The sequence below is a fragment of the Hoplias malabaricus genome, chromosome 5 (assembly GCF_029633855.1).
Source record: "Hoplias malabaricus isolate fHopMal1 chromosome 5, fHopMal1.hap1, whole genome shotgun sequence".
In the NCBI taxonomy this organism is placed as follows: Eukaryota; Metazoa; Chordata; class Actinopteri; order Characiformes; family Erythrinidae; genus Hoplias; species Hoplias malabaricus.
In genome coordinates this window covers 54,743,079-54,766,833 of record NC_089804.1, presented here as the reverse complement: position 1 = coordinate 54,766,833, position 23,755 = coordinate 54,743,079, and the positions used below count along the sequence as shown (strand labels likewise).

Here is a 23,755-nt window from a genome sequence, read left to right as displayed (position 1 = left end):
ATTGGTTACTCAGAAGTGTCCGTAGGTGTGAGTGTGTGAGTGAATGCGTGTGTGTGTGTTGCCCTGTGAAGGACTGGCGCCCCCTCCAGGGTGTATTCCTGCCTTGCGCCCAATGATTCCAGGTAGGCTCTGGACCCACCGCGATCCTGAACTGGATAAGCGCTTACAGATGATGAATGAATGAATGAATGAAGAAGGGTGCCTCCATCTCATGTTGCTACTGGGCGGTGTTTCCATTGGCTGCTCTGTTGCAGGAAAACAGCCAATCAAAAACCGTTGCTGAGAGAAAATATGCACATAGCAATATAAACTTTGCCAATCAGCATCCTCAAAACCGACGCCTCTGGGACGTTTCATCTCTTGCCCCAGAGTCAGTCAGTGGTGGAGTAAAGACCTGGTTATTGGTGATTAATCAGGGAAAGGGTTCCACATTCAACAAGATCTCCCCGTTCTCCAAAAACCATCTGAGAGGAGACCTTTTACCTTTTAACCTAATCCTATCCCTAAACTTCACCATAAACCTACACAAAACCCTAACAGGGGCCTATTCCTGCACTACACACCATGTTGAATTGTGATTTTCCATTCAAAGGAGGATAAAGTACAGGACTAGGTTTAACCCCTGTCTGTGAATCCAAACTTTAAAGATAAGAAATGGCAGTCATTTGTCATTGTTTATTACAACTACCACAAAACCTAACTGTAAACATAAATATAAATTAAAACAATAAAATCTGATCCTAACACTATGCTTTACCCTGCAATTAACCATAAACCAAACCTTTCAGTCGGTCTTTTCTGTCTTTTAGGAGTAAAGTTCTACCTGGATAATCTGAAACAGCCAAAAAAACGTCAATATGACACCCCTATGGATCAGGAATAAGGCAACATCCTCATCTTTTTTCAGGGTTTTCAATGTTTGAAAGACTCTTTGCCATTTTTCTGCAGTGAGCTGAGAGAGGATGTCTAGCATGCCTGACTTTGTATTCTTTACTGACACAGGGGCAAATATTTGACCGGTTTCCTTTGCACAATAAAACATCTAATGTCTCATTCATTATCTGTAACCCTTATCCAGTTCAGGGTCGCGGTGGGTCCAGAGCCTACCTGGAATCACTGGGCGCAAGGCAGGAACACACCCTGGAGGGGGCGCCAGTCCTTCACAGGGCAACACACACTCACACATTCACTCACACCTATGGACACTTTTGAGTCGCCAATCCACCTACCAACGTGTGTTTTGGACTGTGGGAGGAAACCGGAGCCCCCAGAGGAAACCCACGCAGACACAGAGAGAACACACCACACTCCTCACAGACAGTCACCCGGAGGAAACCCACGCGGACACAGGAAGAACACACCACACTCCTCACAGACAGTCACCCGGAGGAAACCCACGCAGACACAGGAAGAACACACTACACTCCTCACAGACAGTCACCCGGAGGAAACCCACGCAGACACAGAGAGAACACACCACACTCCTCACAGACAGTCACCCGGAGGAAACCCACGCGGACACAGGAAGAACACACCACACTCCTCACAGACAGTCACCCGGAGGAAACCCACGCAGACACAGGAAGAACACACTACACTCCTCACAGACAGTCACCCGGAGGAAACCCACGCAGACACAGGAAGAACACACTACACTCCTCACAGACAGTCACCCGGAGCGGGAATCGAACCCACAACCTCCAGGCCCCTGGAGCTGTGTGACACTACCTGCTGCGCCACCGTGCCGCCATCAAAACATCAATATAATTTTATAAAATGTGTTTTTTTTTTATTATTATTACAATCATAAACATTCCTAACCCTAAATCTTACCCTAATCCTGAAATAAACTGAAAATGTAAGTTCCAAACGATTAGCAACAGTGCTGTATTGTGATTGGAATGCTATTGCTGACAGACAACAGAGCTCTTTCTGTAGCTCTTCAGTTACATAACACAGAGTTGGTGTGTATTAGTGAAACAGCGCCGCAGCTGGACAGGAGGTCAAGTGTCTGCAAAGAGAATATGAATGATGCTGAAGCAAATCATACAGAATTAGAACTATCGGGAGTGTCATATTTAGTAAAATACATACTAAATCTTGTTAACTCAGGGCTGAACTGAGTAACGAGGGTCATGTGACCACTGCCCCACCTCAGTCCATGCAGTTCAGGGCTTGGTTCCGAGCTCCACCTCCTGGGTCAAAGCTCAGGATCTACCCCAGTTTCAAGGGCATCAGTCTCATCTCTCTAAGACCTTTGTGCTTTTTCTTTTGTGTCTATTTCCTTTTTTAGACGCTTTCAGACCCTGCTGTCTTCTCAAACTGAAAGGATTAATAAACACCTACGGTCATTGTTTCTAACAGTCCTCATGCATCCTGATATTCCAAGATTAAATGCTCTATCCCACATCACATGCCAATAAAATAAATGTACTAACATTTGAATACTTTTGTGTGGTTAACCTGGAGATAAGGGCAGACAAGCAGAAAGAAGGGTCATATTACATTCCAGGAAGAAAACATTCACTCAAACAAAAGTCATGTGTATAATTTCGCTAAGCCGTTTGGGCAAGTCTTTTATAACTGATAACCTGATCGTTATTTGCCTAACACTTTCTTTTGTATTTATTGCAAAACACTCCAAATATATGTTGTTATTTCAGAGTGAGTCATTAACAGAAGCGTATGAGCTGTGCGCAGAATTTCATCACCACAGAAGATGCTTCACTCACTCTTCACCAAACAACAGGCCCTTAACGAACATTAATCATCCAGAGAATCAATGTTTACACACGCTGTGGCTATTAAAATGCTATTGGGCAACTTACACGAAGCCCCAAGTGTCCTTTAACAGTCCAAAAACAATGTATAAGGGAAACTGGCTGTGAGTGACCTGGCGAGTGTATGAAACTGTGAACAGGTGCGAGTGTGTGAGTGAGTGTGTGAGACTTGCCCAGTATGGAGAGGTTTTTGCTTCGATGCACAGGTGTAAGCACAGAGTAAATGTAGCGAGAGACTGCTGTGACGTTTTTATATAGATTTCTTGAGCCAGACATTGACTGTCCTCTTTTACATATAAACATTGAGTTTAATCATTTGAGATAGGTATTAAACAAAGTATTCATTAAAAGTATGTTGTAAAACTCCAGCAAAGAACCTGATGGATTTGAATGTGTGAATGTCACACATGAAGCATTATTACAAATCAATCAAAAATTATGGGAAATAAGACATCTTACAAGAATTCTTAAAATAAACAGCACAGACGCCATTCATTCATTCATTCATTATCTGTAAGTGCTTATGGTATCAATGGGCGCAAGTCAGGAATACACCCTGGAGGGGTTGCCAGTCCTTCGCAGGACAACACACACTCACACATTCACTCACACACTCACACCTACGGACACTTTTGAGTCACCAATCCACCTACCAACGTGTGTTTTTGGACTGTGGGAGGAAACCGGAGCACCTGGAGGAAACCCACGCAGACACAGGGAGAACACACCACACTCCTCACAGACAGTCACCTGGAGGAAACCCACGCAGACACAGGGAGAACACACCAAACTCCTCACAGACAGTCACCCGGAGGAAACCCACGCAGACACAGGGAGAACACACCACACTCCTCACAGACAGTCACCTAGAGGAAACCCATGCAGACACAAGGAGAACACACCACACTCCTCACAGACAGTCACCCGGAGGAAACCCACGCAGACACAAGGAGAACACACCACACTCCTCACAGACACTCACCTGGAATAAACCCACGCAGACACAGAGAGAACACACCACACTCCTCACAGACACTCACCTGGAATAAACCCACGCAGACACAGAGAGAACACACCACACTCCTCACAGACAGTCACCTAGAGGAAACCCATGCAGACACAGGGAGAACACACCACACTCCTCACAGACAGTCACCTAGAGGAAACCCACGCAGACACAGGGAGAACACACCACACTCCTCACAGACAGTCACCTAGAGGAAACCCATGCAGACACAAGGAGAACACACCACACTCCTCACAGACAGTCACCTAGAGGAAACCCACGCAGACACAGGGAGAACACACCACACTCCTCACAGACAGTCACCCGGAGGAAACCCATGCAGACACAAGGAGAACACACCACACTCCTCACAGACAGTCACCCGGAGGGAACCCGGAGACACAGGATATTGCTTAATCACTTTTGATCACGATTAAGAGACTATATTTTTCATTGTCACAAGCCTGTCAAACTGTTTTGAGCTTCTGGATTATACCAAGCCTCTTCTTCAAACGTTACAGCACGGCGTTTTGGGTCACAGCTTTACCATGTCATCTTTAGCGTTGTTGTGGAAAAACGTTAATTTCTAAACTATGAAGAGTTGGTAAAGTTGTGGATCAACTGCAGAAGTGAACCTGGGCCGTGTCGTAATCAGAAAAACACCTTTACTCTCAAATGTTCTCGTAGCGCTTCTGCTCACTTCCCTTGCCACTCTTGGGACGCCCCGTGATAATGATTTTTTCACATGCTGAATAATGAATGCCTGACATAAATCAACATAACCGAGCCTTTGACATTTGCAGCAGTCTACATCTTACAATAAAACACCAGCTTCCTTGAGGAAACTTAACACTTAAGTTAATGTTTAGTAGGGTGTAGGGTGGGGTTTTATCAAGAGCAGTGAAGAGTTAAATTACACAGTGGGGATTTCCTTGGGAAAATCAGATCAAGGCAGTTTTACATTTTTGAAACGAACCACTGGACTGTTTAAATGTTTATTAGAGCATGTAATCGAACACTTTTTCAAGATACCAGCTCTTGTGGAAAAAAAAAAAACCCCACAGAATTCCAAACATGCTCTTTGGCAGTTCAGAGAAATGTATAGTCACCAAATGTCTCCCACTTCCCTAAACACAACAAATTAGCATAACTAGAGATAGGTATCGCCACTCAGATCATCCAGGCTACACTGCTAACAGAAGCTGGCCTCGGGCCCAGAACACACTTTGGGCTAAAATGCTCCAGGGATAAAGCTTCGGCTCTCTCTCTCTTTCTCTCTCTCTGGTGTTTCCTCCTCAGAGAAGCTGTTACCAGTTGGGCAAGGTTTGAAAATGATACAAGTTCTTAAAAAAAAAACAAAAAAAACAAAAAAAACACTGCAGTACCAGTGTTGAATGAATGGAACATGGTTCAAAGAGTTCATCTTTTAAGGGAGACTTATTCTACCTGTTTTCCCGTTCTTAATGAAACGTGTCCTGCTTTAGTCAAAACACCAAGGATCCAACCCCACAGCAATATTCTCTGTTGTCTAAACAGCCAGGACGTCCGTTTTCAGTGTCTGCCCCTTTAAATGATAACGAGCCGCTCACTCTTTACCCCAACCTGAGCGCACAGCAGCGAGGAGCGAGGAGCAGAAGCGCTGGCGTTTTAGCTGTTTTTACTCAATTCCCTTTGTTCTCTGTTCTCGTTTTCTCCCTCTTTGCGCTTTCACACGGGCGTGGATCCCAGCGCTGTGATTGGAGAGACTCTGGAGAGAGGGAGGGGCATATCTAACCTTTACTTTTTAAATACGTAATGCAGGACAGAAACAGAACTGCTTGCTGTGGTGGTCCTGTGAGGGTCCTGACCCCTGAAAAACAGGCCTAAAGGAGGCAAACGAGTCTGTTATTGTAGAATTGCGAATAGAGCAAGACACCTTGCTTACCAGATCAAAGAATAAAAAAACGTCTATGTCATTACAGAGATCCTTTGCCAAGGTATACACTTTTGCAGTGGTAACCCACAGGTAGATTGTGGTCCCAAAGTTTACAGCAGCTTTACGGAGGAGTAATACAATGGGATTCATTCACTATCATTCAATATCAGGGTTAGTACTAGGAAACCGCAATGAGGAGCTGTGCACAGTTGGCTGATTTCCCTGCTCAAATACACTTAATAAACCTGTCAATTAACTCAGATATGCTTGAGAAAGAGTATCATCCCCAGCTCTGTTAACGGAGATGAACATGAAAAATGAGAAGTTCAGTTTACGGCTGTGTTTTCTTTTGTTTTTTTGGCATGGAGTTAAGGAAATTGTCAAATATTTAAAAGAAAGGCAGCCATACCTCAGCTCTAATCTCTGTGACAGTGATGCTGCCTGTTGCGCCACCACCCCTCTCACTGAAACACACACGGGAACCCCTGAAAACGGCTGCACGCTGCTTCTGTGACAACTCATAACAAGTAAGATCAGTGAAATCTATCATACACAATTACTTTGACTTAAAACCACAAAGAGGACTCTGTGAAATCAAAACGTTACTGTTTCACAAACTAAGAAAAAAGAAATTGTAAAATATTTTAAGTTAGAATCACACAGTCCAGTTATTTACTTTGAACCATAGGGTTTTACGGTGCATGTTGTCACATGATCCCGCCTCGTCCAATCTGCCATATGGAGGAGAACATAAACACTGAGGCCGACTGAGCAACTCGAGCAGTTTGTATAGGGTGACCAGATCTGAGATGGTGAAAAAGAGGACACATGGGGAGGGGGGGGGGGATTGGACGACCACTGACGTGCAGACTGACCAATTAAATGTTTACAGAGAAGGTTATCGACCAATAACGGTAGCTCTACAGCAGAGGCGATTGCTCTAAGACTGCAAGGGAAGCTCAGCTTCCCCTAAAATGTAAATAAATAAGTGATCAAATATATACTGTTGTGTGTACGTCATTGAATAAATATGCACTACAACACGCTCAACTTTTGTTCAGAATCAGCTTCTTATCACTGGTAAAGACGCGGCTTTCCTCTCAATCATTCCCGCAGCTTCACAGTGCTTTAAACAGTGTGCACAGAGTTCAGTAGCGAAGCAGCAAAGTGCAGCGAAACGAGACGAGTCATTGGATAAATGCTGGGCTTCGTCCCGCCCATCGGACGCTCAGCGTCTCTGGGGGTCTATGGGGCAGTGGGCTGGCCTCGGCTGGCCCGGATGCTCAGCTTCTGCATGATGATTGGATGATCTGTCTGAGGCTGAATCCCTTTTTGATTGACAGTGAAATGAGCGAATCAGCGATCCTTTGGTGTAAAGATCCGTGGGAGCATTACATTTTCATTCTGTTCTGAGTTGAACCGGAGACTTAATCCTCTTAGCGGCATTTTCTTTGTTAAAAACGACTAGCGACAAATCGAGCTTCTATTTCTGGTGGGTTTTTTGTAGCTGCTTGTGTTTGGAGACTGACTTCTATCACTCTTTCTGACTTCTATCGCAGTTTCTGTCCAGCGGGTGCTGCTGAGCCCCTCCACCGTCACAAAGCACTCACAGGCGGACACACTTCACATGGGCCAAGGCCGTTTAAGCCTAGCTCTGCTGGCCATTGAGAGGACACTAGTCAAGTCCCTGGAAGAGACGCCTTGTTGGTACGACAGGGTCACAGATCATTTTCTTGAAAAGGAACGGAGGGTAGAATTTACGTATAAATAAACCAACACATTTTATGATGTAGGCCGAAATTGAGCTTCCCCTCCTTGAAAGACCAGCATCCGCCACTGGTACACAGTCAGGCCGTCCAATCAGAAGGTTTTAGGCTACTTCACCACGCCCCCTTCTCACTCAAGCGAACCAATCGGAGTAGGGGAGGGCGGAACTAGTTTGTGAACGAAACTTCTCGAAGTTCTACGTAAGCTCTAGAAAAGCTCTCAGTCCCGAGCCTACGAGGCCTGAACTTGTGCCCTTTCTCCAAGACTGATGCCACTGAATGTTTGGAGCTGGGTTATAAACACTTACTCTTATGACTGATGGATATGGCCCTCAGATATACAGAGGCTACTCGTCCAGCCTTTGTCCACTGCAGGTGAAAGGACTGTGCCCCGGTGATGCATTAGTTGATGTCAGGTCTTTGAGAAGAGTCTGGCCAGAAAAACAGCACAAAACTTCATTCAGATTCTTGGAAAAAGGTGACTCGAGTGTGAACGCCGATGCAAATATTTGCTGTGTGTTTTAGCTGGAGTGTTTGCTCTTTACAGTTGTGCTGACAGCCCCCTCCTACTCACCCCGGGGTCATGTGTAACAATCCTCCAGGAGTGTGTGTGTGTGTGTGTATAGATTTAGGATCAGATATGACCTCATTTGCGTATATTTCCTTTTTTTTCGGGCTCTGCTGAAAAGCTGAGCTTAAAGCAGTCAAAGCACATTTGTTATCTAATGTTTCCTGTGATTTTATGCTCTTTCATGAAATGTTTTATCGCCCCAGGGTCTTTTTTAAAGAGGATTCTCCCACATAATGTTACACAGCGGGGTGGATAACAGTGAGCACAACCTTCCTCTGAAAAAACATGAGCTACAGCATTGGTTTTCAAACTGCTGGAAATATAGAATCATTACAGCTCAACACACTTGGAGGAGAACACTACTTGCTTTATGCAGATTAGGGCTACAGTAGGTCTGGAGGCTCACCAGAATCATTGGACGCAAGGCACAGGGACGGACTGGTCTCACCCAGTCACTCACACCTGTGGACAATTTCACACCTACCAATATGTGTTTTTCCGACTGTGGGAGGAAACCCACGCAGACACAGAGAGAACACACCACACTCCTCACAGACAGTCACCCGGAGGAAACCCACGCAGACACAGGGAGAACACACCACACTCCTCACAGACAGTCACCCGGAGGAAACCCACGCAGACACAGGGAGAACACACCACACTCCTCACAGACAGTCACCCGGAGGAAACCCACGCAGACACAAGGAGAACACACCACACTCCTCACAGACAGTCACCCGGAGGAAACCCACGCAGATACAGGGAGAACACACCACACTCTTCACAGACAGTCACCTGGAGGAAACCCACACAGACACAGGGAGAACACACCACACTCCTCACAGACAGTCACCCGGAGGAAACCCACGCAGACACAGGGAGAACACACCACACTCCTCATAGACAGTCACCTGGAGGAAACCCACGCAGACACAGGGAGAACACACCACACTCCTCACAGACAGTCACCCGGAGGAAACCCACGCAGACACAGGGAGAACACACCACACTCCTCATAGACAGTCACCTGGAGGAAACCCACGCAGACACAGGGAGAACACACCACACTCCTCACAGACAGTCACCCGGAAGAAAACCCACGCAGACACAGGGAGAACACACCACACTCCTCACAGACAGTCACCCGGAGGAAACCCACGCAGACACAGGGAGAACACACCACACTCCTCACAGACAGTCACCCGGAGGAAACCCACGCAGACACAGGGAGAACACACCACACTCTTCACAGTCACCTGGAGGAAACCCACACAGACACAGAGAGAACACACCACACTCCTCACAGACAGTCACCCGGAGGAAACCCACACAGACACAGGGAGAACACACCACACTCCTCATAGACAGTCACCTGGAGGAAACCCACGCAGACACAGGGAGAACACACCACACTGCTCACAGACAGTCACCCGGAGGAAACCCACGCAGACACAGGGAGAACACACCACACTGCTCACAGACAGTCACCCGGAGGAAACCCACGCAGACACAGAGAGAACACATGTTCGGTGGAGTGACAGAGCCCCCTCCAATACATTCAGGATAGTTAGGTTGTCTTTTGTGATCAGAACCAATCCTCCAACATCAGTCCCAGCAAAACCTCCACTTCGACAAGCAAACGTGACACAACCTCTTCAAGAAAGTGTATCCTCATGATCGGCTGACAGTGGCTACAGCTAACAAAAGAATTGAATAAACATTTCAGATGAAGTTTTATATCCTTTTCCACATAAACTGAATATTATTTATTTATTCACTTATAAATGCAGCTACGTTCCTTGTAAAAAGACCAGATAAAGAAAGCACCCAAACCCACCTCTCACCAGGAAGTTCATCGGGAAGAAAGCAAACAAGCTACAAGATCAACATCTCGTCTGGACAGTGCTGACTTTACAAAAACTTCCCGTCAGTTCAGAGCCTTGATCAAACTGCAGATAAGGAGTATACCGTCCTCAGGTTGTTTCTTACACACATTAAAGCCAAACACATCACCTCTTGAAAGGAACTAGACACACTTGAGGGGAAAACTCCAACTGTCCACATCTGGTAAATCAGATAACAACCTCGCTGGTTAACACTGCTGAGCGTTGAGGGCCATCCTTCCCACCCAGTGCCTGTGGGGCCAACGGTGCCGCCTCTGTCTCCCGGCCCAGGTTGGAGGCATCATTGGGAATAAGAACAATGATCTCTCAATGCATTCACACTATATTAAAATACAACTTAAAAAGGAGCCCTCCATTGGTTGTCAGTATGAAGTCGATAAACTTGTACTTAGTCAAAAACAGAAAGCCTGTTGTTGAGCACAATAGAAACACAGAGGGTGGGTGCTTTGTCATCTATAAAATGTTAAATTAAAAGGCAAAAAAAAGCTTTTATTTTTATTATTATTATTATTATTATCAACTCTGAACTAGTAGGAAATCTAGTCCCAGCCACTGAATCAAAACCAGTACTTTTCTAAAACTCATGTTTAGCAGTGTATTGATTTTCTGTAAGCCACTGACGAAGTGGTAAGTGACTTTTTAAATCTTTGTAAATCTGGTCTGTGAGGAGTGTGGTGTGTTCTCCCTGTGTCTGCGTGGGTTTCCTCCGGGTGACTGTCTGAGAGGAGTGTGGTGTGTTCTCCCTGTGTCTGCGTGGGTTTCCTCCGGGTGACTGTCTGTGAGGAGTGCGGTGTGTTCTCCCTGTGTCTGCGTGGGTTTCCTCCGGGTGACTGTCTGTGAGGAGTGTGGTGTGTTCTCTCTGTGTCTGTGTGGGTTTCCTCCGGGTGACTGTCTGTGAGGAGTGAGGTGAGTTCTCCCTGTGTCTGCGTGGGTTTCCTCCGGGTGACTGTCTGTGAGGAGTGTGGTGTGTTCTCCCTGTGTCTGCGTGGGTTTCCTCCGGGTGACTGTCTGTGAAGAGTGTGGTGTGTTCTCCCTGTGTCTGTGTGGGTTTCCACCGGGCGCTCTGGTTTCCTCCCACAGTCCAAAAACACACGTTGGTAGGTGGATTGGCGACTCAAAGGTGTCCATAGGTGTGAGTGAGTGAGTGAATGTGTGTGTGTGTTGCCCTGTGAAGGCGCCCCCTCCAGGGTGCATTCCCGCCTTGTGCCCAATGATTCCAGGTAGGTTCTGGACCCACTACGACCCTGAAATGGACAAGGGTTATAGATAATGAATGAATGAATGAAATCTAGTCTGTAATTTCTGTGGTGCAAAAATAAATAATTAAAAAATTTAATTAAATAAATAAGGCCTGGATCACAGAGTGAGTCTCCTACAAAGTCTCCTTCTGCACCTTAAAATTGCATATATAGAAAGACTATGTAATACAAGGACCTGGAGTCCACATACCCACAACTACCACAAGACCACCCAGTCCATTTTTGTGGGCACAAATCTGTTTTTTTTTTAAGGTTAATTTATTTTCCGTGTGTGTGTGTGTGTGTGTGTGTGTGTGGGCGGGCGGTTTTGCATGAAAAACAGAGATGAAAATTTTAACGCAGTGAAACCTTCACAAGTTCAACATATTTATTGGTTATTGATTTATGAGTCCCTGAGTAGGAGTGATGATGAATTTATTACTATTTGTGCTGCAGCTAAACACACACCAGGTTCACATCGTCCTACAGGAAAGACAACACCGTGGGTGGCGGGGAGATGAGGGGGGGGGTCCAATCTCATTCAGGATCTAAAGCCATATAAAGGAGCTGTTCTGACGGTCCGTGGGGGCCCTCTGCTTCGGTGTGTTGCTCCTCTTTTTATATTTTACTCATGTATTTTCATATTCTGAGTATTTTGTTGCTCATTTGTTTGGTCTGCAACCATGACAACGGCGCTCTGATGAGTCAGCCTGATTTTAACGCATCTGTAAATGCAGAAAATATAACAGGCTCTAATTGAAAAATTGATGCAAAGTCACAGCCCATCAGTTTCTGTGAAAGACATTAATATTAGAATCACTGTATTGGCCACTGAGCTGCACACAGAGGAATTGATCTCCGCATTTAACCCAATCCCTGCAGTGGAACACATTTTACATACACATGAACACTAGGGGGCAGTGAGCGCACACGTCCAGAACGGTAGGCAGCCCTATCCACGGCACCCGGGGAGCAGTTGGGTGTTAAGTGCCTTGCTCAAAGACACTTCAGTCATGACCTGCTGGCTCTGGGGATTGAACTGGCAACCTTCCTTAACCACCAGAGCACAAAGACGAGGTTAAGGGGAGCAAAACTGACACACTGCACACAGATGAATCACACCACTGAGTAAAAACAGAGACCACGAGAACAGAGAAAAAAGAGGAGCGAGTGAAAACAGCTAAAAGCCAGAGCTTCTGCTCTACTCCTCACTGCTGTGGTCGGGTCGAACATCCAGCGGCTCGTCGTCAGGGGGAGAACACTGCTGTGGGGTTGGGTCCTTGTGGTATTTTTGGTCCTTGTGGAACACCATGTAGGTGCTACCTTCTAAAATAAGAGTGTAAAAACGGCAATAACAGTCCAGCAACAATCTTTAATTCATTCATTCTTACAAACCAGAGTCACAAAAAAACAAGGGTTAAACACTCCAAAGCTTAGGAAAGCTTTTAATTCCCCTGGGTCAGGTTTTCCATACACATTAACAGATGCTTCAGAATAACAAACAAAACATTAAACTACATTCAGCAACTGTATTCAGCATTCACCTAATAAATAAAACTAAATGAAGGTGCAATGTATTAGGCAGTGGGATAAATCACTCAAAAAAAAAGAAACCCAGCAGAGACCGCCCAACAGGGAGCACTTTTCAAGACATCCAGCATTGATTGTTATTTGGCGCCCTCTGCTGGTCAAACAGACGACAGCGTTTCAGACAGAGTGTTCTGCACAGACATCAAGCCCTATTCAAATGAGATTGGCTTTACATGAGGATGTGGTTGTCAAATAATGGTGACCAGAGGATCTCAGTGATTAGTGACATCAGAAACCTTGCTGTGATGTCGTCGGTATGTTCCTACCCTAGTACTTCCTGTTTCCTCTTGCTCCTGTTTTGTTTGGTGTGGTACCAGTGTGTCAAAGCAGTAGTGACTCCCATTTCTGTCTTATATTCTACATTTAGATAGCCCCCTCCATGTAAAATCAACGCTGTCTGAACACCACTTTAGACTGTGCTGAGTGCATCACTGTATGTTTATCAGATTGAAACAAACAGGAAAAAACACATAGGAGTTCAAGTAAAGATCAGTAAACGAGTAAGCCGAAATAAATGGTTTCACATGGCTTGTTCCTCAGTGGCACATTAATTTTCCATCCCCCCCCCCCCCCCACACACACACACACACACCACACAAACACACACACACCACCCCCTCGGCCTAAAACAAAGCGATAAAACACTGGCACGTTTTAACTCAGTAATGACTGAATCATATTGAAATTTACTTCAATGAACTATTAATGTTTACCTGATTGTCAATGCAGGCTGCCAACGAGCAAAGCATAGTTCAAGGGTCCCTCATCTATGGGTCAGTCTGATCTACGACTTTACAGTAGACATTATGCTGTTGTAAGTCCTCGCTGGCATCTCTCATCGTCTTCAAAACGTAAAGGAAATTTCCAGCGTTCCTGAATCTCAGTTCAATCACAGATTTATAAGCAGTTATTCAGAGTCAGACACGACTACAGACAGGGTTAAAGGAAACATCTAAAAGAACGTTCAATCAATTCTTCATGAATAAAATGCCTAAAACGTATGTTATTTTAAAATATTACAAATATTTTCCCATGACTCTGTGCTGGTGTAAGTTATAAATAAATGCGCCGTCTGTCTCACATCACTACCGCTGTAAACAAATCCACATCGGTCATTTTTCTCTGAATGACCCTGTTTAGTTCTCAGTGATTGATCTGTGCAATAAAACGCTGGAAATCCCCCTTTAAAAAAGAAAGAAACATATATTTTCCTTTATATTTGTCCCCATAAAATTATTTTAAAAACTGCTCCTACAAGCACTCTTCTTAAATTAGCATTCACACGTGTGTACTCCAGAGGGCAGCCTATCAATTCCCTGTGTATAAACTCCTTACATAATAAAATCCTGCTCGTTGTAATGGCGATGGTGCTGGCGGAGGAGGGGCTTCGTCGGCTTGCCGAAGTGTCTTTGAGAATTGTGTGTTGTTCTCCCCTCCAGAGTGAGCACAAGGACACAGTTTTATTCGGGACCGAAAGCCCAACACCTTGATTTAAGACCCTCCGGAAGGGAACGGTCCGTACATAGGCTGCGGAGAGAAGAAAAAGGACATATTTAGAACATGAAATAAGAATTTAAACAATACAGATGTTATGTTTTGACAGCTGTGGTGACGAAATTGTGACAAACTCCCTGTTAATTCATAATAACAGTAACAATGATTATAATTAAACCTTGCAATAGGCACCTGAAATCGCACAGAGCCCCTAAAGTCTTATGGTGGATAAATATTATTTGAAGACTTAATTTGTTCCCTCAATTTAATGATCATTTTCCTCCGGGTTTCAAATTCCTACCCACACAGACACAGGGAGAACACACAGACAGTCACCCGGAGGAAACCCACACAGACACAGGGAGAACACACCACACTCCTCACGGACAGTCACCCGGAGGAAACCCACACAGACACAGGGAGAACACACCACACTCCTCACAGACAGTCACCCGGAGGAAACCCACACAGACACAGGGAGAACACACCACACTCCTCACGGACAGTCACCCGGAGGAAACCCACGCAGACACAGGGAGAACACACCACATTCTAAAGCACGGCAGCGTTCTCCCCGTCTAAACAGCTCCGTTCAGAACAGATGTTTCAGCGCATGTTCCTTTAAATGATAATGAGCTACACGCTGTTCACACTGAACCAAGCAGCGAGGAGCAGAAGCTCTGGTCTTTAGCTGTATTTGCTCAGTTCTCATTCTTCTCCTTCGACAGTGCTCTTGCTTTTCCGAACTCTCTGCGTTTGTTTTACTCTATTTAACCTCACCTGCATTCTCACATAAACCCAAGAACTGACTGGGTTGTCTTGTTTCACAATGTGTGGGCTGGTAGGCACATACACTGGCTGTTGTATGTATTGTATACAGGGTGCTATATAAATAAAACGGCTATATACGGAATTAACAATCAAAATTCAGGCATTCGGTATATAGGACCACACTTTCAAACACAGACCACAGAGGCAGTACGATCTTTAATCGTTTCCCTGGTCCCCATAGTGCTCAACTCACCTGTGTGTTTGAAACTACTGACAGGTCACTCTGCATGTTGTCTGGTGCTAAGGTTACTGAGCTGTTTGATAGTCCATTCTGTTCTGCTTCCACTGGGTCATAAAGGCCATTGTCTGGAAGAGTGTCACTCTGCTTGTTCTTCTGTGGTGAGGCAAAGGGATTGTAGTCCTCCTGGATGTTGCGGTTAGGCAGTGTGTTAAACTCCGCTTGAAAAGAGGACAGCTGCTGCGTCACACCCAGGAGACCTCCCACCTCCACACTCAGAATCACCCATATAACGTCTGCAGCAACGGAAGAACAGAAAAAAAGAAGAAACAGGACTTAGAGGATGCTGTAGGTTATTCCACAGATTCTGCAACTACTGTTCAATTATTTAAAACATTATAGTGTCAGCTCTTTTATAAAATGATCATGTTTGAAAAAATATATAAAAAGGTGAACCCAAGAGTGTTTGGATGTTTATTTATTCATTTTTATTCCACTGTTCACCTCACACTCAATCATGCAGCAAAGAGAAGCGATGTGTAGAGGCTCTTGTTTTAGCCATTTTTGCTCAGTTCTCTTTGTTGTTATCATTTTCACAATAGCATTGTTTTACAGTTTAACGTCGTTTTAGCGTTCTCACATAAACACAGGTGCAATGCTGTGATTGAAGACACCCAGATGAGGTGGTGGGATGACTCTAAATTCACCTGACTTCAGAAGGGGAACAAAATCAGAATTAACACATTAAGTTTCATGCCATGTTTTTTTTTTAAATAAAGGCAACTGAGTGGTGTGTTTTTTCCAGATCCCTATATTAATTTTCACATGCACAGAGCTGAAGTTATGAAGAAAGTCACGTGTCCTCTTGAATGCGGTGAAGACCTATATGTTTAATAAAAGGGCCTTTTAAAAAACTAACTAGACCCTGTTAGAGCACGATGTATAAAAAGGAGACTAACAAAACCTGAGTCAGTTGGTTTCCAAAGACCAAAGCCACGTGTTGATAGGTGGATTTACAATGCAAATGTGTCCATAGGTGTGAGTGTGTGTGATGCTCTGGCAGCCTGCCCAGCGATTCCCAACACAACCCTGAACTGGATAAAACGGTTAGAGCTCTGAAAGGCTAATTTTTCTAATGGAGTGGAGCTCAGGTCCTTGCTTGATAATTAATTTCCCATGTCGCTGATAAAAATCCAGGGCATCACTGCAAATAGCCCACGTTATGTCCATCTTTGTGTAGGATGCATACACCAATCATCCAGAACATTAAAGTCTCCTCCCTGTAATGACACTCAATGGCAATGTTTCTTCGATTGTAAGGAACCCATCAGTGTCACTGCAATAATGAGAATGATCCAACACCCAATTAATAACAGCTATGTTGTGGTCCTGACCATTTCATTCATTGTCTGTAACCGCTTATCAAAGTCAGGGTCGCGGTGGCTCCAGAGCCTACCTGGAATCATTGGGCGCAAGGCGGGAATACACCCTGGAGGGGGCGCCAGTCCTTCACAGGGCAACACAGACACACACACACTCACACCTACGGACACTTTGGAGTCGCCAATCCACCTACCAACGTGTGTTTTTGGACTGTGGGAGGAAACCGGAGCACCCGGAGGAAACCCACGCAGACACAGGGAGAACACACCACACTCCTCACAGACAGTCACCCGGAGGAAACCCACGCAGACACAGGGAGAACACACCACACTCCTCACAGACAGTCACAGGAGCGGGAATCGAACTCACAACCTCCAGGTTCCTGGAGCTGTGTGACTGCGACACCTACCTGCTGCACCACCGTGCCGCCCTGACCATTTCAGAACAGACTAAAAAAAGGGGTTAACAGTGCATGGAGAGCACAGATGGACTACGGTTTTTAAAACACAGAACAATGAAGTTCAAATACATGGTAAATGGATCTGATCCAATGGAAAACGGGGGCCTAGTTCAAGAGAATAGACTCTTGCTACACAATTAGTACACCTCTATATGCTTAAGAATTCACCTCCGTAGAAGAGTCCTGCGGCCGTGCACATCCTCCACTGGCCCTGGTACATTCCTGGAGCAACAGGACTGCGCATCTGCACACTGACATCATACATCTCCTGAGGTTCCAGTGAACGTACCATTACAAAGTTGACATGGCCAAACTGATCCCCACCAATGTACTTTAGACACACTCCTGGTGGCCAAGATTCTGAACCTGCAACATACACATGATGTTTATAAGTCAATCTCTTGGAAGGAAACATATAAAACCTGAATTTTGAGAGTGTTATAAGAATACATGAAGGTGGAGAGTGAAATTTAGTGTCTACTGCTTTTCCACAGTGTGTGGTACTGTCATATCGCAAAGCACACGGGAGTTAACTGCACTGATTAATGAACAACAGCATTTTAAGAAAGTCTCAATTCATTGCTCTTTTCAAATAATGAGGTTGAGAAAAACCTATTGTAGGTAACTGGTAATTAACATATAAATGTAATTAAAAAATTCAAACATTCTCCAGCTCATTTCTCATTTGATGGTAACGGTTGCACAGTATTAAAGGTTACAGTTTTCATTTTACTCAACAAAAAATAACCTAAAATGGCGAGCAACAAGGATTTATTCATCACTGCATTCATTATGAGTTAAGAATTGTCATTGAATTAAAGATGTCATGAAAGTATTGCATTTATACGCATTACTATATAATGACAAAAGCCAGAGAGAACGTTTGAATTCTGAATTACAATTATATCCAATTCAGGGTCGCGGTGGGTCCAGAGCCTACCTGGAATCATTGGGCGCAAGATACACCCTGGAGGGGGTGCCAGTCCTTCACAGGGCAACACAGACACACACACATTCACTCACACCTACGGACACTTTTGAGTCGCCAATCCACCTACCAACGTGTGTTTTTGGACTGTGGGAGGAAAACGGAGCACCCAGATGAAAACCACACTCCCTCCACACACCTCACCTCACCCGGAGGAAACCCACGCAGACACAGGGAGAACACACCACACTCCTCACAGACAGTCACCCGGAGGAAACCCACACAGACACAGACAGAACACACCATACTCCTCACAGACAGTCACTTGGAGGAAACCCACGCAGACACAGACAGAACACACCATACTCCTCACAAACAGTCACTTGGAGGAAACCCACGCAGACACAAAGAGAACACACCACACTCCTCACAGTTACCTGGAGGAAACCCACACAGACACAGGGAAAACACATAACACTCCTCACAGACAGTCTCCCGGAGGAAACCCACGCAGACACAGGGAGAACACAACACTCCTCACAGACAGTCACCCGGAGGAAACCCACACAGACACAGGGAGAACACACCACACTCCTCACAGACAGTCTCCCGGAGCAGGAATCGAACCCACAACCTCCAGGTCCCTGGAGCTGTGTGACTGTGACACCTACCTGCTGCGCCACCGTGCCGCCCTGTACAATTATATGTTACACACAAAATAAATCGGTTTTGCACCTAACATTTTCAGCCAACATTCTTAAATTCTCTAACACTAGTAAATCTAGGCCTAAGGGGTTTATTCTGAACATGATCAAGACCTGTGGCTCAAAACTATTGCTTTAAAGAATACAACAAGAGCACCACAAGACTAAACTCATCAAAACCCTGTCAGATTGATCTTCATACAAGTTTTATCTTTCTTGCTTTTTCAAGGATTTTGTAGCGAGACCTTTGTTTAATAATCTCTGCATCAGGATCTCCCTCAAATCATTTTTAAAATGTGCAAATGTACCCGTGTTCTGTATCCTCCAGGTCTTGGTAAAGGGTGTATCTGGTGGAATTGACTCTCCTTCCCCAATAGTTACGTCCTTCACAAAAGACATGGATGGAGCTGCAGTGCTGGGGCTCTCAAAGTCATAGTAAGCTCCGATAGCGGCCTGTAGGTTCCTACGGGAGAGAGACACACACACAAAACACTACTCAATCCCAGGAATGGCTCATTATTCATAGAGCTTTTCATCAGAAAGCATTTGAGCAGAAAAGCACTTATTTTGATGATTAATCCACAGGCAAACAATGACAAATCTAAACTATTAAAAAAAACATCTAGTGTACTAATAAGTGTATTTCTTCAAAGTTTATTTAAACAACTTGACTGAACGCGCAAAACTATCCAATAGAAGAGTGGTTTTCCTCTCGAGATGGAACCGATAAAATGAGCTAGCCACAAAGCACGCAGTATGTTGATATAGAGTCAAATTCCTAAACTGCTCAAGCTCATCTCGTCTCAGAAACTGATCAAACGTTTCTGCTGGAGAACATCTCTGAATAATAGCCCTGATGCGCACAAAGTCATGTTCTAAATGGACAGAACATGCTCTGTATAAGGTGCTTTATAGTGGAATTGTTCATAAATAAAACTATACAATGCTCCAAATGTAGCTTGAATTACAAATACACTCAGAAAAGGGAAAAGCATAAAAGGCTGTTGCATTCAGAATCTTTGACCTGTAAAAAGAGGTTAAAGGAATTGCTACTTGTCTGATGATAGAGTAATAGTGTCCTTCTCACATGAAAGGGTACATTATACAAAATCAGGAATGTAGATTAAGCAGCTATACTACATGTAACTCCACCAGATGTAACCCCTGTCCAGTTCAGGGTCGCGGTGGGTCCAGAGTCTATCTGGAATCATTGGGCGCAAGGCGGGAATACACCCTGGAGGGGGCGCCAGTCCTTCACAGGGCGACACACATTCACTCACACCTACGGACACTTTTGAGTCGCCAATCCACCTACCAACGTGTGTTTTTGGACTGTGGGAGAAAACCAGAGCACCCGGAGGAAGCCCACGCGGACACAGGGAGAACACACACCACACTCCTCACAGACAGTCACCCGGAGCGGGAATCGAACCCACAACCTCCAGGCCCCTGGAGTTGTGTGCCTGCGACACTAACTGCTGCACCACCGTGCCGCCCTCCACCAGATGTAAATATTTCTACATATTTAACTGGTTAAGATGTAAGCAGGGCTCATCGTTTCAACATCGTCATTTTCAAGTGTATGTGCACAACCATCGTTGCATGATGTTCAATGTGAATTAAGGCAAATTAAAAGAAACATCACATTACACTTGTTTTTCTGTGGGAACAATTTGCAAGACACCTAAGGTTCTTTGATACTCAGTGTTGCGACTAGGGAATGATTTGCAGGCTTAGCATCCACAGTGAACCAGCAATCACAATCATTACTGACACACTGATTTTAGCCTGGACTTACAGGAACGTAGTAGATAAAAGAATGGTGTCGTGGTGATTCTGCTACGTAGTAGTACACTACCAAACGTCCCCTCCAAAATCACTTTATTTATATTCTGATGCACTCGCCTACAAAATCACCCCAATAATTGTAGAAAAAGTCATTCCTTCCCAATAGAGCTGTTCAAGTCATCTGGTAAAACATCCTGTATCCCCAGCTTGAGTTGAGGGAGGGGGGCTCTCTTTTTTTTACTCATAAATGCACAAGAAAAATACTGGAAAACTATTTGGAAAAAAAAATAAAAAATAAACCTAATTCAACCAATGTGTACAAGGGAAGAAGTATACATGAGGGGAAGGTGGCCAACATGCACTTAAAAGCTATGAACTCCTACAATATTGAGTGCTGTAAATTGAGGGTTGGATTGGAGTGGGAGAGTGTGTAGGAAAACTAGATAATTACTGGTTATGTACAGACTGATGCCAATGAGTATTATGAGTAATTACTTGTTCATCAGTCATTCTGAACTGTAAAAACGTTTACAAATTAACGTACTATTCTAACATTATAACAAATATACATTAAACTAGCGTTTCTGAGCTTCACATTTTGCTTAATTAACTTTAACAGGCAACGTTGAGTACGTTTCACGTTAGCACTGAAGCTAACGATACTATCCTCCTTAAATACAGCCGTTAAACGGTTTCGTCTGATGTAAGCACAACCCCACGACTTAAGGTGGAATGTAAATTTCGAACAGGAAAACAACTTCAGCCTCATTCAGGCCTCCAGCAACAAGTTGCCACTCAAAATCAATTATTTTTCCCAAATGTATAATTTGGAATAAAATTAAAATGTAGCACTTGTTCAAATTCGTCGAGTTTAAAACAGGTGGCCACATAGAAATAAATTTAAACCTCGTTTATCTAAAAATAGTCGATTGTAAACCCTGCCCGTGCCGGTATTATATTTTTAATCACTCCAGCAAACACAATTTAAAAATAATAACCATACTAATATAAATAAAAATATATAAACAAATCTTAAGCTTAGCTATGCTTATTATAATTTTCCGTTCCACCTTAAATATATCGTTAACTGTAACACAATTTAAGGTGGAACGACAAATTGAAAAACAGAAAGCAACTTCTTAATGAATGTAACTGTTAATTAATCAGCGACAAAACCATGTATAGATCTGAAAACAGTTCAAAATAGGGGTGTGTTAGAAAAAATACAGACAGTAAAGCGTTTTAAAGGCTTCTTCTGGTTTTATTAAGATCAGTATAACCGCTATCACTGTGGCAAAGTAAGTAAACTCTAGGTTAAATAAAGTGTGAAAGCACATTAAAATATTTTGGACTTCTATATAATATTTGGCTCAGTTTCCTGCTTTGAGTGCTTCCAATAAAATAATTTAATCTCATTACAGCAGGATAACTGTCTGCTGCTCGGCAGGAAGCTGGTTGTTGTAAAGTCTGAAGACCGCGGACCCACCAGTTCGTCATGTCCAGGAAAAAGGCGCATCCCGCGGGATTGAGCTGGAACCCGAGCAGCCGCTGAAACTCCGTGATTAAAATGTCTTTGTCCGTGGTGCCCATGCAGCTGAATTTCTGAACAAGGTCCAGGTCCATGTCCGTCTCCATGGCTTCCATTACTGCGGAGGAGAGAAGGGGAATCCTCTCTATAAAAATTACTCAGACTTCACAGCCCTCTGAGAGTGGACCTTAAAAACGCCACAAACAAAGCCGAGGGCGCATGCGCCAGAGGGATTCCTGTCCTGAGGTGGCCGATACTGAGAAACAAAGTTTATTATGATACATATGTGCAGTGTTTACAAAATGGTTTCAGACCTATTATCTCCAGTTAAACAGGACTAATCGCTTACTAGACTAATAAAATATGCACTCATTGTCAGTGTTTATATATATATTTTAACACTTTCAAGGTTAACATGACATTTAACCCTTTTCTAAAGAAAAACAGTGGTTTTGTTCGGGATTCTTAGAACCTCAGTTGTATCCAGCAAACTGGCCCGTGTTCCACCTGTTTTTTTGGGAACCGAGCATATGTCTTCAGCATACGTGTTCCAGTGCCAGAGCCTGAAATAAACTGAGAGAATCAGGAAAAAGGTCATGGTTTATCCACTGTTGACAGTGGATTCTGATCTGAGTGATATATGATACACACGTGGAAAAGATGTCAGGTTCTGGGCCGTCCTGCTGAGTGCGCAGACCACAGAAAACACACAGACGGAGCATTTTCCTGTTTATATTTACTTTTAGTTCCCAGTTTTCTTTTCAAACCAGATATCAGATAATGGGTCATTCCTGTCTGGGTCATTGGTCTTTTACCAAGGACAATATAACGTCTTTCAAATGTTCCCATTCAGCTCCAATGTGCAACAACCAATTATTTGAGGCTCTGTGCTCTTTCTTGAGCTTCTTTACTGAATTGAATAAGCGGTTACAGATAATAAATGAATGAATGAATATGACCAATGAAGGGTGGCGCAGCAGGTAGGCGTCGCAGCCACACAGCTCCAGGGGCCTGAAGGTTGTGGGTTCGATTCCTGCTCCGGGTGACTGTCTGTGAGGAGTGTGGTGGGTTCTCCCTGTGTCTGCGTGGGTTTCCTCTGGGTGCTCCGGTTTCCTCCCACAGTCCAAAAACACACGTTGGTAGGTGGATTGGCGACTCAAAAGTGTCCGTAGGGGTGTGTGTGTTGCCCTGTGAAGGACTGGCGCCCCCTCCAGGGTGTATTCCCGCCTTGCGCCCAATGATTCCAGGTAGGCTCTGGACCCACCGCGACCCTGAATTGGATAAGGGTTACAGATAATGAATGAATGAATGAATATGACCAATGAGAGTGTAGGGCGATACATAAACTGTCCCCATGACATCTACGGTATGTTTCTGTTGTACCATTTGTTTCATGTTCAGTGAAAACCCTTGAGATTGCACTCATAAAAGCATGATATATAAATATAATATGATTACTATTCATTTTACGTGAGGTGTCCTAAATTGTGAGTACTCTACCGTAGTTGAATGTAGTTTGTAGGCACATAGACCTTTAAACACTGTGTTGTGTCTACATGCCACTGCGGTAGGTGGCAGTGTCTCCGATTGTTTCTCAGCGGTGAGTCGGAGGAGGCTTCAGTTTCCCGGAGAGCTCTTAGGGAAACGTGGCCTTAACCGGGGAGAGAAGTAAAGCCACAGTCACGAACCAG

At 44.4% G+C, this 23,755-nt stretch overlaps 1 protein-coding gene across 4 annotated transcripts; it reads right to left on the bottom strand.

Annotated features, from left to right (window-relative positions):
- Positions 1 to 13,367: 13,367 nt before the first annotated feature.
- LOC136696536 (protein ILRUN-like) lies at positions 13,368 to 23,709 on the bottom strand. 4 transcript variants are annotated; one of them, XM_066671019.1, is made up of 7 exons: positions 23,565 to 23,709; positions 23,024 to 23,335; positions 22,023 to 22,182; positions 19,057 to 19,211; positions 17,285 to 17,482; positions 15,289 to 15,569; positions 13,368 to 14,297 (listed from the first exon to the last, which is right to left on the bottom strand). In XM_066671019.1, the coding sequence occupies exons 1-7, from the start codon at positions 23,590 to 23,592 to the stop codon at positions 14,262 to 14,264; spliced, it is 1,170 nt and encodes a 389-aa protein (XP_066527116.1). In that variant the 5' UTR covers positions 23,593 to 23,709; the 3' UTR covers positions 13,368 to 14,261. The 4 variants fall into 4 exon arrangements, with proteins under 4 accessions (XP_066527116.1, XP_066527117.1, XP_066527119.1 ...); XM_066671020.1 differs by lacking the exon at positions 23,024 to 23,335; XM_066671022.1 differs by lacking the exon at positions 23,565 to 23,709 and having other exon boundaries at positions 23,024 to 23,483.
- Between the last annotated feature and the right edge of the window lie 46 nt (positions 23,710 to 23,755).